The 15,251-nt window shown below is 42.4% G+C and overlaps 1 protein-coding gene across 1 annotated transcript in view; it reads left to right on the top strand.

Moving 5' to 3' along the window:
- The first annotated feature begins 389 nt into the window (after window positions 1-389).
- Window positions 390-15,251, top strand: part of lta4h (leukotriene A4 hydrolase) — an 81,176-nt gene continuing 66,314 nt past the window's right edge. Inside the window, exons 1-3 of the mRNA XM_059987816.1 lie at window positions 390-833; window positions 5,015-5,145; window positions 9,473-9,593. Of these exons, the coding sequence (XP_059843799.1) occupies window positions 405-833; window positions 5,015-5,145; window positions 9,473-9,593 (681 nt within the window). The 5' untranslated portion in view covers window positions 390-404. The remainder of the gene's footprint in view (window positions 834-5,014; window positions 5,146-9,472; window positions 9,594-15,251) is intronic.

Below are 15,251 nucleotides of genomic sequence, written 5' to 3'. Positions count from 1 at the left end.
CAGTTAGAGGTTATAGTATGGATATGTAATAAAATGTGAATACCAGCATGTATTTACAATGTAATCAGCATTATAAAAAGTATTATGTGGCAAGGGAAACAAAGTTAAGGGAATGAAACACCTGAGCTGTTAGGCATTTACAGTTCTGATTGAGATATTCTAAATGAGATTGAAAAGATTTTCTCCATTAGGGAAAACAAAAATTAATCTATGTTTTCGATTATACAGGGCCTTGAAATCGCACCTAAAATATCATGTGCAATTTGGTTTCCTGAAAATGGTCTTTCTAAAGAGAGGATATTTTTACTGCAGGGAAAGTGTGGCTTAGACTCAGGGTGACAGGTCAATTACGTATATGAAGAGAGATTGGCCAGGTTTGTCTCTACTTTTTGGAGTTTATAAAAATGGGAGATCAATCATTGACTCTTACATGGCTCCACGAGGAAGATATGTGGATCTTCCTGCTCAGTGCCCTCCAAGACCATAAACCCATTACCAACCCCAGCCCTCCTCAGGCTCCTCTGCACAAACCCGAACTCATGCGCTTCCTCCCGCAAGGTTTGATGGGACATGGGTGTCCGTCACCCAATCAGAAGGCGGGGCTTGCGGAGAGGCGCGCACAGAGGGAGTCGGCGGCGGGCGGCGGGCGGCGGACGACGATGGAGCGGCCGCAGCAACGGCTCTGCCATGGCGACAGCATCTCCTTCACGGACCAGTGTGCTTGGACCACACGGCACCTGGCGCTGACACTGCGCGTAGACTTCGAGTGCCGCCGGCTGCAAGCCCGTGCTGCGCTAACGGTGGAAGCGCTGCGGGATGGGCTGGCCTCTCTGGTACGTGCCGTCCGGGGTGGCGAACGGTGAGGGAGAGGAGCTTCTTCCCGAGACCGGTGTGCGGTACCACGGCTTGTTCTGGGCTGCCCCTCGGCCTCGCCTTGCCTCTGTCGCCGGGAGAGATTGGTGATATCTGGCGGGTTGAACGGGGTGGAATGAAATGGGATGTTGGGGCTGTGGTCATTTTTGGAGAGCACTGAGTCCCGTAAGTTGGTGTGGTTCCTATATCGTTCCTGTATCGTGGTCTTATGTTGCAAATATATGCCTTTTGCCTTGGAATGAGGTGTCGCATAAGTTGCATGGATGAGTTTTAAGGTGCATTGCTCACTAAATCTTGATCTTTTTTATAATTGCCAAACAAACAACGCAATATAGTACTTGTATCAGGAGGAGAATTGCGGTGGTATTTCAGTGACCTGGGTTTGATGTGGACGTCTGGTGTGTCAATCTGTACGCGTTTTTCAAGTGGGTTCCTATCCGTGTCCCAAACTTGTGCTGGTTGGAAGGTTGATTGGCCCATAAGTTATTCCTAGTCTACGTGGTAGTGGAATCAGAAGTTCAGAGGCATCTGGGAGAGAATAGCTTTCGAGGCAATGTGTGGAAGAATTGAATTGACAAGAGAGGTTTAGTGTGATGAATAACTTACCATAGTATCAGAAAGAAATATATACAAATATGAAAATGTAATCAGTGAACTGTTCAACTTAATCCTTGTAATCACTTTCCCTCGTTTCAAATGTTACTCCTCATTAAAGTTGAGAGGGGTTTTATTAGGAATATTTTCTCAGTGTGGTTGCAACCTGAAGCTCTCTACCTGAAGGAGTGCTAGAGGTAGCACCTCTCAACGCTTAAAATTTAGAAAAAAATATTTGAAATGTTATGGCATAGAAGGCTACTTTATGATTTCTGGGAAATGTCTTTAATAAAGACAGGTGTGTTTTATGCTGTGTTCATTAGTTGGGCAGGTCTTATTTTTGCCTGTTATGTCTTTTAATTTGCACTTGCTATTTGTCTTGGTGACTGATGCTTTTTTACTCTCTTGTGCAATCTGGCAGTTAATCAGCATTATCTGATTCTCTGTGCCAAGAAATGTTGATAGGATCTCAGTTCCAAAGTTGCAGAGAAACTGCATCCATTTATGTGTTTAAACAAATAACGTTGCTAAAACTGAGAATGTGGTAGGTTTGGGGAGAAATGTTTCCTTTTAAAATTCTGGAGTTTGTGTGTTGTCAATGAAATTTAAATGCTTTTTTGAAAACTGGATTTGAAAAGCATTGACAGACATTAAAGAATGGTATGGTCAGCTTTTAGTAAAATTGAAAGCACACTTCTGTGTGGTCATCCCTTTTAATGGGATTTCTGTGAAAATTGCATCAGAGCACCTGAGAAAACGCAAAGCATTTACTGTGGAGTAAGCAATGAGCTAATTTTGACAACTTCTTGTTGAATTGACCCTTGGATCGTACACTTTGATTTGATATTATCTTTCTGAAATTTGCTGACATTAAAAAGGGGTAATAAATTGTAGATGTTGACATTTTATTACATTGTAAAAAATTGTCAATGTAGACATTTTATTACATGATTTAAAAAAAAGTCTGCAATTTATTACACTTCTTTCAAAGTCCCACTCCCACTTAACTGTAAAGCTCTGCAAACCTTGCTATCTGTTAAAATCTTGCCACAGGTTAATTGAATGGTACCATTCCCAAAAGACCCTTGGTTCTGCAAAAATAATTAAAACAGTAAACAGCTTTCCATTTTTTTTACTCTTGCAGACAAAAAGTCAGATAGGAGTCTAGTGCTAAGATTTTTAGTAAACTGAAGTCAAGAGTTACAAAACAAAGTCCAAGTGATAGTTTTATAGTAGTTATATAAAATACTGTGTTTCAAATGCATAAAGGGCAAAACAAACATTTCTGCATGAGAAGGTGGTCCTTTTAAGATGATTATGATCAGCCAAGTCATTTAAATGTATAGTGGATTCTGGATGATTTGGACACATGGGAGCCAGTACATTTTGGCTCAATTAAGTGGCTGCCCCAATTAGCTAAGGTCTCATGAAATTGTTAAAAAGGTATTTAAAAACAGCCTACTTGACTGAGTAATAAATTATGTATTTAAATGCAATACACAATAAATTGGAATGTAACCGAAACTACTGCACCTACTATAAAACCGAAACTACTGCACCTACTATAAAGCTTTTTGTTCCTAATTGTTATTGACAGAAGAATTCATTTAGTGGATGCGGGTGTGTTCTTTTGACTGTAAATGAACAAAATCAGCACAGATATCTAGTGCAGATAGTGGGTTGCCTCCAAACAGTGCCTATGATAATTGAATCCTTCAAATCTTCACTTTAATTGTAACAGTCAAGACGATTGATACCTTAATTCTTCCTAGAGCCTAACTTGTTGGAAGTAGTGAAATCATTTCATTTTCATTCCCAGCCATTTCTGGCATCTCCAAACCTGAACAGTTGAAGCCACAGTGAGTAAAACAGTTCTGAATTGTCTTACTGTTTATTTCTTGCCAACTATCAGAGACAAAAAATCACTGCTTTTTGAACACAGACACACAAATGAAACTCTTTTAAAAACTATTCGCTCTAAGTCAGGTATACCGTCTAATAGCCACACGATATGCACACATTGACATTAGTTAGCAAGTGTTCACCAACAGACTCCTGTCTCAAATAAGCAAAGGGAATCCTGGCTATTTTCTAGTTTTGTTTTTGTTCTTTAAGAGTTGTCCCAAGTAAGCAACTGCCCCAATTAACTGTTGGCCCAGTTAACCAGAATCCACTGTATTGTGAAGAGCTGAGATTCTAAGAGCATCACTTACTCAATTATGCCAGCCATAATGTTTTCTTATTATCCTATTTTATTTTGCTCTCCATGAGTGATGTTAATCATAATCCACTAATATCTCAATCCTTTTATACAAGATATTTCTAATGTTAGAAGCGAAAGTTCTCTACTTTAGGAGAAAATCCTCCACAGGACTCCTGACGAAGGGTCTCAGCCTGAAACGTCGACAGCACTTCTCCCTAGTGATGCTGCTTGGCCTGCTGCGTTCCATCAGCATTTTGTGTATGTTGCTTGAATTTCCAGCATCTACAGATTTCCTCGTGTTTACCAAACATGTTGCTTGTTTTTGGTAGATGTGTCCTGCGCATGTGCAGGTGGAGGAGTTTCGCAGAAATCTCCGTTTCAGTGTGGATAGAGATAATTTCAAAAAAGCATTGTGTGGATGCCTATCGTTTTTACGCGAAACCGGCGTTTTCAAAATTATCCGGTGAATGTAGCCTAAATGCTAGCAAGCTGGTCAAACGATTAGTTAAGAAGACAAACAGCATTTTGGACTTAATTGTAAAAGGAATGGATTTTAAAGATGAGATTTTGTTGTAATTGTACAGGGTATTGGTGAGGCTGCATCTGGAATACTGTGTACAGTTTTAGTCCCCTTACCTAAAAACAAAAGCTAGAATAATACTGGTGATAGTATTAAGGAAATTCACCGGGCTGATTCATGGGTTAGAGGGTTGACCTTCCAAGACTGAGTAGCTTGGGCCCATATTCCTTAGAGTTCAGAAGAATGACCTTGTTCAAAATGCAATATCCTGAGGAGTGTGACAGGATAGATGTTGAGATGTTTTCACTAGTGTAGAGAGTCTCTAGGAAGGGAATATAGTGATAAAATAAGGGGCCAGTCATTTAAAACTGAGCTAATTAGACTATGTTCTTGCCCAGGGTGGTGAATCTCTGCAGTTCTCTGCCTGGCATGCGGTGGAAGCTGGATCTTCAGAAGTAATTAAAATGGTTATGGATAAATATTTGATAGATTGACATATAGAAGGGTATATAGAAATGGCCTAGAAGAGTAATTGATGGTAGCTTATATCAGCCATAATTGTATAAAATGGTGAGGCAGGCTCGAAGAACATGATGGTGTTCTGCTCCTATTTGCTTGTGTTCTTGTGATGTAATTAACTTGCTGGAGAAGGTTTTCACTTGCTCTCATGAAGTAAAACAATATTTTAATGGCACATATCATTTTCACAATTTAAATGGTGCATCCACAGAACTAATTTAATTACCACTGTGTAAAGCTCAGAAAATAATGATGTGTAACTTTCCATACTTTGTTTGGACTCAGTATTTGCATTTTATTTACAGACCTTGGATACACGAGACCTTGAAATAATCAAGGCTACTAGCAATGGACTTGAAGCAAAATTTTCACTTGGAGAAGAGCACAGCTTTAAAGGAACACCCTTGACCATTTCCCTTCCATTTGAATTGTTACGGTATGGATATTAAATCTGTTGAAGTCTTAATTTGGCTCATCAGCATCCATTGTACTAAGCAATTTCATGGCAGTGCAGGTGTAAATGACGAGATGGGCTAAATGTAGCAGATTATAGAGATCTGATCTAATTTTAAAAGCTTTCATTATGTCCTTTATTTTATCTTTTGTTATAGGCTTCTGTGTTCAGCTTCAAAATGGCAACTGCCTGTACAGTACTTGCTGCAGTTACGTAAGGATATAGAACAGTATAGCAAAAAACACTATGACATTAGCCTGAGCATGGCAAAATTTCTGCTCATGAATAGCTCTTAAACTGAATTGGATATGAAAGCAAGTCAATTGGAAGATGAGAAGGGGGAATTGATATTGGGTAATGTGGAAATGGCTGAGGCCTTGAATGATTATTTCATGTCAGTCTTTGTGGTGGACATGTCTAACACACCAAAGAGATATTATGTATGTGATGGTAGGTGAGGACCTCGATACAATCACTGTCAATAAAGAGCAAATTAATAGGTGTAAAGTTAGACAATCCTCTGGTCCTGATAGGATGCACCACTGAACAAAACGGTTGTAGTAGATACCAAAATACTCTGGACTCTGGGCACGTTCCGGCAGATTGGAAGACAACAAATGTAATATCACTGTTTCAAAAAGAATGTAGGCAAAAGGCAGGTAACTATAAGCCAGTTAGCTTAATGTCTGTAGTCAGGAAAATGCTTGAAGCTATCATTGAGGAAGAAATAACAAGACATCCAAGTAGAAGTGGTTCCATCAAGGCAGACATGAGGGGCAGGTCCTGTTCAACAAACTAACTGGAATTCTTTGAGGATATAGTGAGTACAGTGGATAGAGGGGAATAGGTGGATTTGTATACATGGTTTTCTAGAAGATTTTCAATAATGTGTCACATAGAAGACTTATCCATGAGGTATGAATGTATGAACTTGGGGTATTGTATTACCATGTAATAAACACAAGAGATTCTATTGCCTTGGATATCCAGCATCTGCATACACAAAACGCTGGAGTAACTGCCAGTCAGGCAGAAAGTATGGAAAGGAATAAACAGTCAATGTTTCAGGCTGAGACCCTTCATCAGGACTGGAAAAAATGGGGAAAGAAATCAGAATAAGGTGGGGGTTGGGGAAAGATACTCTGCAGCCATGATGAACTCGCCCTCAGGTTGGAGAACCAGCATGTCATATTCTGTCTGGGTTGCCTCTAACCTGACTGCACGAGCATTTATTTCTCTAAAGTTCAGTAATTTCTAAACCCCCCCCCCCACTCTTTCTATTCACCATTGTGGTTCCCCACATACCCCTTCTCTTCTCCTCACCTGTCCATCAACTCCCCCTGGTTCCTCTCCTCACCTCTCACCCATGGTTCACTCCCTGGTCAGATTTTTCCTTCAGTCCTGTACTTCTATCATCTACCACCTCCCAGCTTCTCACTTCACTCCCTTCCACACCCACCCACCTTCCCTCTTGCCTGGTTTTCCCTATCACCTGCTAGCTTGTATTCTTTCCCCTCCCTTCCAATGACGCTGCCTTACCAGCTGAGTTCTTCGAGCACTTTGTGTGTATTAGCATGGGTAGAAGATTGGTTAACCAGTAGAAGGCAGTTGGGATAAATGGGTGTTTCTGTGGTTGGCAGTCTGTTATATGCGGAATGCCGCAAGAGTCTGTGTTGGGCCTGCAACTGTTCATGATGCACGTTAACAATTTGGAAGATGGGATGTACTGTGGTGTATACGTTTGCTGATGTCTCTGAATAGACTGGGAAAGCAAATTGTGCAGATGATATGGAAAGTCTGAAGAGAGATATAGATAGGTTCAGTGAATGGGCATGGGTGTGGTAGATGGAGTACAACATTGGTAAATGCAAAGTCACCCATATGGAAGGAAAAATAAAAGATTATTTAATTGGTGATAGGTTGGAGCATGCTTTTGTGCAGAGTAGCTTGGGAGTGCTTGTGCATGAATCACAAAAGGTTGGTTTGTAGGTGCAATAGGATAACAAGAAGGGAAATTAAATGTAGGCCTTCATTGCTAGAGGAACTGAATTTAAGAACAGAGAGGCTATGCTGCAACTTTAGAGTGCTAGTTAGACTGCTCCTAGAGTACTGTTGGTAGTTCTGGTCTGCTTACTTGTGAAAGGATATTTTGACTTTGGAGGTTGTGCAGAGGAGGTTAACCAGGTTGATTCTGGAGATGAGGGGGTTACCATACGAGGTGTGATCGAGTCACCTGGAACTATACCTGCTGAAGTTCAGAAGAATGAGAGAGAATCTTATAGAAACACAAATATAATTATGAAAGACACAGATGAGATAGAAGCAGGAAAATTGTTTCCGCTGGTCAGTGAGACAAGAAATAGGGAGCATAGCCCCAGATTCAGGGGAATAGATTTAGGACGGAGGGTGTGAGACTGCTTTTCTCAGAGTAGTGAATCTGAAATTCTGTGTTCAGGGAAGTAGTAGAATATATATTTAAGATGCAGTGTATTTTTACATAGAAAAGAAGTGTCATGGGGAAAAGGCAGGTAGGTGGAGTTGAATCTATGGCCAGATCAGTCATGATATTTTTGAATGGCAGAGCAAGCTCAATGGACCAGATGGCCTACTCCTAATTGTTATTTGCCTATGTTCTTGTACATAACAAACAAGTTAACATGAATTTAAATGAACATATTCACAGAATCATGCAGCACTACAGTACAGAAATAGGCCTTTTGGCCCATCAAATCTATGCCAAACTGTTATTCATTCTTGACCCATCAACCACACCTGGAATATAGTTGTCCGTATCCATGTACTTATCCAAGCTTCTCTAAATGTAGCAAATGTGCCTGCATCCGTCACTTCTGCAGCAACTTGTATACTCACTCTTCCCTCTGAGTGAAGATGTTTTCCCCCAAGTTTCCTTTAAATCACATTTCACCCTTAACACATGACCTCTATTTCTAGTCTCGGTGAATGTTAGTGGAAAAAGCCTGTTTGCATTAAAACTAATCTCTATCTCTTGTAATGTTGTATACCTCTATGAATTCTCCCCATGTTCTCCTACGCTCCAGGGAATAATGTCCTAACCTGTTCAACCTTTCTTGATAACGCAAGACCTTAAGTTTTGAAAACATCCTTGTAAGTGTTCTCTGCATTCATTCAATCAATCATATTAAATATCTTTTCTGTAGGTAGGTGACCAGAACTACATGCAATACTCTAAATATGACCTCAGAAACTTCTTGTACAACTTCGACATAACATCCTAACATCCTTTATGAAGGGCAATGTGCCAAAAGCTCTCTTTACTGTCCTATCTACTTGTGATGCCACTTCCAAGGAATTATGGATCTGTATTTCCAGATCCCTCTGTTCTACAGCACTCCTTATTGCCCTTTCATTCACAGTGCAAGACCTGCCCTGGTTTGTCCTCCCAAAGTGCAACACCTCACACTTGTTTGCATCAAATTCCATCTGCTGTTTTCAGCACACGTCTCCAGTTGGTCCAGATCCCACTGCAAACTTTGATATCCTTCCTCACTGTCCACTACACCCCCAATCTTTTTTGTCATCTGCAAATTTGCTGATTCATCTTACCACATTATCATCCAGATCATTGATATATGACAAACAGCAACACACCTAGTACCAATCACTGGCTTCTTTCCCAAAGCCAGTGTGAAATCCAATTTACTACCTCATCCTGAATGCCAATGCCTGAATCTGTTTGACTAGCCTTCCATTTGGGTCCTTGTCAAAGGCTTTGCTAAAGTCAATCTAAACAATATCTACTCCCTTTCATTCATCATCTTTCCTGGTAACTTCCTCAAAGCTGTATAAGATTGGTTAGGCATGCCCTAGGATATACAAAGCCATGTTGCTGATCCTTAATCAGGCCCTGTCTATGCAAATACTCGTATCTGGTCCCTTGAAATACCTTCCAATAACTTGCCCACTACTGACGTCAGCCTCACCAGCCCATAACTTTCTGACATTCTTAGAACCTTTCTCAAACAATGGAACAACATTAGCTATTCTCTTACCCATAGCTGATGTTTTAAATATCTGCAGGGCCTGAGCAATTTCTGCACCAGCTCCCACAAGGTCTTGTTATCTCAAGGCAGCAGAGCTTCCTCTTTTGTAACTACCTCACTGCTGTTTCGACTCATTTCTATAGACCGTCACTCTCCTGAGTAAATGGAGATGTCAAAAATTCATTTGGATTTACCTCATCTCTTTAGCTCCATCCGTAGATGACCATGCTGATCTTCAAGTGGACAAATTTCTACTCTGTACTGATCTCTATAATTTCTAATCTTAGAGGCCAGCAGACAGTGGTGGAGGTTTCATATGCAACATCTCCAAAATCTTCAGCTCTACAGTGGCTCACTGCTGAGCAAACTGCTGGGAAGAAACACCCTTACCTGTTCAGCCAATGTCAGGTACGATCATTATCAAAGCAATGTACTGTGTTTTTTTTTGTGGAAAGTAAATAATGCATCTGGGTATATTGTTGGTCTTAAGTTTGGACTGATGTTGAAATTGAGGTCATTTTCACTATGTGATGTTTTGCAATTGAATGTTGAAGAAATTGAACTATCACATTACACGACCACATAAAAAGTCATTTTATTATTCATTCTACCATTTTTGTAATCTAGACACATCTTGTTTCTTATCTTAAAATGTTATACAATGTTACTGTGTCTGATAACTATTTCTGATGAGGTTAACTTTCAACTGTAGAAATGATTATCTTAGTGTTGTGTTAGAACTGTTTTGGTAAGTGGTTCCTCTGAATTGCATCAGGAAAGAAAATGTGCAGATAGTGCCTATTTTCTCTGTGGCTGTTCCCCTCAGCAACAAGTATACTGCTTTTGATACTGTTGGGGAGCATGACCTACCAGGGAAAAGCTGCAGCAGTCAGGTCTCTGACAATCAGTCTGACTCTGTGGTTCAGAAGGGAAGGGGAGAGAAGAGTAGAGCGGTGATGATGGAGGATCAATAGTTAGAGGAACAGACTGAAGATTCTATGTATGTAAAAGAGATTTCCAGATAGTACTTTGCCTCTCAGGTGCCAGGGTTAGGGATGTCTCAGATCGTGTCTACAGCATTCTTGTGGGGGTGGGTGAGCAGCCAGAACTCGTAGTACACATTAGTACCAACTACATAGCTAGGAAAAGGGATGAGGTGTTGGAAGGAGAATGTAGGGTGATGAACCTCTTGCATGAGTTGATATATGGAACAGTGACATGGTCGTTAAAGAGACTTGTCTGTCACAAGAGCAGGAATTGCTACTGGAAGTTCTGGAGTTTAGATGTTTCAAAAGGGACTGGGAGGAAGTAAAAGATGGTGGGGGTGGCATTGCTAATCATGGGTAGCGTTGTAGCTGCAGAAAGGGAGAATGTCGTGGACAGATCCTCTACTGAGTGAGGGTAGAAGTTAGAAACGGGAAGGGAGCAATCACTGTATTGGGAGTATTCTATAGACCCTGTAATAGCAACAGAGACACTGAGGTGTAGATCAGGAGGCAGATTTTGGAAAGATGCGAAAATAATAGTGCAAAGGGCTTTTGTAGGTACCAAAGGGCAGGATGCAGAGCTGTGCTGAGAAATAGCAGATAGAGTTCAACCTGAAAATGTGAAGTGATTCACTTTGGAAGGTTAAACTTGAAGGTAGAATTCAGGGTTAATGGCAGGATTCGTAGCAGTGAAGGGGAATAGAGGGATCTTGGGGTCCAAGTCCATACCATAGATCCTCAAGCTGCAGCACGTTGATAAAATGGTTATGTCGGCATATGGTGTGCTAGCCTTCATTAGTTAACGGATTGAGTTCAAAAGCCATGAACTAAAATTGCAGCTCTATAAAATCCTGGTTAGACCACTCTTGGAGTATTGTTTTCAGTTCTGGTCCGCTTATTATATGAATGTGAAAGCTTTGGAAAGTGTACAGAGAAGATTTACCAGGATGTTGTCTGAACTGGAGAGCATGCCTTGCAAGGATAGGTTGAGTAAACCTGGAATTTTCTCTGGGGAGAATGCAGATATCGAGGTGACATGTTAGAACTGTTCAGGGTGCTAAGAGGCATAGATTATATAGCTAGAAACTTGTAATTCTACTGATGCATGTGTCACACAGGTGAGAAACTGCTAGAAAATTCAGCAGTCTAATGAACAAGGAGGCAATTAAAAGAGGGAGAGGACTCTGACGGTTTTGATAACACTTTTAATTGTGACCTTGAGAGAGAGAGTACGGCGCCAGCTGAGACACGAGCTGGGAAGTCACCATGGTAACAGCTCAGAGCGGTTGAGCTAACAGACGGCTGGAATTTCGAATGGATTATAAAAAGTTGAGGCTTTTGGTCTGATAAGGGCAGAGGAGACACGACATGGGAGAATTGCGGAAGCTACCCAAGAAACGACTGGTGGAGTTTAAGACCACCATGAGGGTGGAGGCCACGGACCGATTATTTTCGACCAGTGTGGGTAAGAGCTTGCCTTTGGGGGTCTGATGGTGAACCCGTGCCATGGGTTAGTAGACCTTTCCCTAGAGTATCTCTGTCCATCTGTGTCTGTGTGGGGTTCATAAGAAGTGACTCTTAAAAACTTCGGAAGCAAGAACAACTAAAGCTGCCAACTTAAGCATCAACTCAATTAACTCTCTCCATCAATTCAACGATGCAACACAAAGTGAACTGAACTGCTTAAACTTACCTGACACCGTAAGACTGATATCTACCTCTGGGACTATTATCTTTGTATCCACACACACATTTACAGAGATGTATAATAGTTTATAACCTGTATCGTATTATCCAGTTTTAAATATATTAATTTGTAGTAGTAATAAATATAATCTTAATTTATAGTAAACCAGAATCCAGGTGTGTTCCATTTCTGCTGGTCCTTTGCAACTTGTCACGAGATTCGTGACATATGCTAGAAGTTGGAGCTTCAAGGGAATTAGAAACAAAGACCAGTTTGGGAAAATATCACTTGCAATTTCAAGCTGATTTGAGAGACTGCTGTTCATTTAAAAGTTTCATTCAGGATCATCAGATGATCCAAAGGAACATCTTAACTTTAATTAGACATGCAACAGGTCAATACTCAAAAATCTTAATTTGAGGCAGCAATTTTCAGTGTTCTCTGTTCTATGATACTCTCTTAACCATTATACATTTCAATTAATAATATAAATTCTGTTTCAGCATGTGTTGCTTCATTGATTGGCAAGCAAGGTTTTAAGTGTAACTGTATAATTTTAATTAGATCTTATTCTTCAGAGACCAATAAAATTATCCATATTTCCTTTAAATTTTATGATGTTTTAAATTCACTGAATATTGCTGATAACCTTGAAGTTTTTGTATGAGCAGCAGTCTCTGGTATCAGCTTGAAATTGCTGTAGATAATTTCCAAACTTTGGTTTATGCTTGCAATTCTGTTGAAGCTCTAATGCAAACATGCAGCAACTCCCATCATGAGCTATATTGATGTTTATTTTCACATTTAAATCTGAGAACAGAGTTATCAAACGAAAAGGAAACCACTTATAGATTTATCTTCAGGATTAAGTGTTTCAAATGTAACCTGATACTTTAGCTGAAAAAGAAACTTTTGGATACTCTGATAGTCTTCTATGTGGGATGGATAATTTGGATGTGCTGGTGATCTGCCTTGATCCAATAATTTCATAGAACATTGAATATAACAGTGCAGTCCAGGACCCTTCGGCCCACAATGTTGTACTGACCTTTTATAGACAATAGTTGCAGGAGTAGGCCATTCAGCACTTCGAGCCAGCACCGCCATTCACTGTGATCATGGCTGATCATCCACAATCAGTACTCCATTCCTGCCATCTCCCCATATCCCTTGACTCCACTATCTTTAAGAACTCTATCCAATTCTGTCTTGAAAGCATCCAGAGAATTGGCCTCCACTGCCTTCTGAGGCAGAGCATTCCACAGATCCACAACTCTCTGGATGAAAAAGTTTTTCCTCAACTCTGTTCTAAATGGCCTACCCCTAATTCTTAAACTCTGATCTCTGGTTCTGGACTCTCCCATTATCGGGAACATGTTTCCTGCCTCTAGCGTGTCCAATCCCTTAATAATCTTATATGTTTCAATCAGATCTCCTCTCCTTCTAAATTCTAGTGTATACAAACCCAATTGCACCAGTCTTTCAACATATGACAGTCCCACCATCCTGGGAATTAACCTTGTGAATCTACGCTGCACTCCGTCAATATCAAGTGTGTCCTTCCTCAAATTTGGAGACCAAAACTGAGCACAGTTCTCCAGGTGTGGTTTCATTAGGGCCCTGTACAACTGCAGAAGGACCTCTTTGCTCCTATACTCAACTCCCCTTGTTATGAAGGCCAACATGCCATTAGCTTTATTCAATGCCTGCTGTACTTGCATGCTTACTTTCAGTGACTGATGAACAAGGACACCTGGATCTCGTTGTACTTCCTTTTCCTAACTTGACACCATTCAGATAGTAATCTGCCTTCTTGTTCTTGTCACCAAAGTGGATAACCTCACATTTATCCACGTTAAACTGCATCTGCTATGCATCTGCCCACTCACCCAACCTGTCCAAATCACCCTGCATTCTGATAACATGCTCCTCACATTTTACGCTGCTACCCAGCTTTGTGTCATCTACAAATTTGCTAATGTTACTTTTAACCCCTTCATTTAAATCATTAATGTATTGTAAATAGCTGCGGTCCCAGCACCAAGCCTTGTGGTACTGTAGCGGTGTGCTACAAGCAGCGCTAAAATTACGACACGGAGTCGGTAACTGCAGTCGAAGGAAAAACTTTATTCGAAAACTTCAGCCTCACTTTTAAGCCTCTGTCAACCGGCCCCCCATGGCGAAGAGGCTCCAAAGCTCTGTGCTCGCAAACCCCCGTAGGCTATCTAATTGTGAGTCGGTTCGGATACGCTAGGAAATGAGGCGCTACATAACCCCCCCCCAGAACCGGCGATACACCCCCCAATGTCCACAGCCTGGGCCAGAACCTGCTTGGGAGGTCGGCCTCTGCGCCGAGGCGCCGGAAACTCGGCCGGTTGCGCCAGGTCCACATGGGCCGGCTTGAGGCGGTCCACCGTGAAAACCTCCTCCTTCCCCCCAACGTCCAGCACGAACGTGGACCCGTTGTTCCGGAGCACCGTAAACGGCCCCTTGTATGGCCGCTGCAGCGGTGGCCGATGCCCGCCCCTTCGCACAAACACAAACTTGCAGTTCCGTAGGTCTTTGGGTACGCAGGTCGGGTGCCGCCCATGCTGTGAAGTGGGTATGGGGGCCAGGTTACCGAGCTTCTCGCGAAGTCTGCCCAGGACTGCAGCGGGTTCTTCCTCTTGCCCCCTCGGGGCTGGTAGGAACTCCCCGGGGACGGCCAGGGGCGTGCCGTATACCAACTCGGCCGACGAGGCGTGCAGGTCGTCCTTGGGCGCTGTGCGGATGCCGAGAAGGACCCAGGGAAGCTCGTCCGCCCAGTTGGCTCCTCGCAGGCGGGCCATGAGGGCCGACTTCAGGTGACGGTGGAAACGCTCCACTAGCCCGTTCGACTGTGGGTGGTAGGCAGTGGTGTGGTGCAGCTGAGTCCCCAAAAGGCTGGCCATAGCTGACCACAGGCTGGAGGTGAACTGGGCGCCTCTGTCGGAGGTAATGTGGGCTGGTACACCAAAGCGGGATATCCAGGTGGCGAGCAGGGCTCGGGCGCAAGATTCGGAGGTGGTGTCGGTGAGCGGGACCGCCTCTGGCCATCTTGTGAACCGGTCCACGATAGTCAGGAGGTAACGCGCTCCGCGCGACACTGGCAGGGGGCCCACGATATCCACATGAATGTGGTCGAAACGCCGGTGGGTGGGATGGAACTGCTGCGGTGGGGCTTTGGTGTGCCGCTGAACCTTGGCCGTCTGGCAGTGCATGCACGTTCTGGCCCATTCACTGACCTGTTTGCGGAGACCGTGCCAAACGAACCTGCTGGAAACCAGCCGGACAGTTGTCAGGATGGAGGGATGCGCCAAGTTATGAATGGAGTCGAAAACACGTCGCCGCCAGGCTGCGGGGACGACCGGACGG

Source organism: Hypanus sabinus, chromosome 13, assembly GCF_030144855.1.
Source record: "Hypanus sabinus isolate sHypSab1 chromosome 13, sHypSab1.hap1, whole genome shotgun sequence".
In the NCBI taxonomy this organism is placed as follows: domain Eukaryota; kingdom Metazoa; phylum Chordata; class Chondrichthyes; order Myliobatiformes; family Dasyatidae; genus Hypanus; species Hypanus sabinus.
The sequence above is the reverse complement of the archived record's forward strand: the minus strand, read 5'-3'. Positions and strand labels throughout refer to the sequence as shown.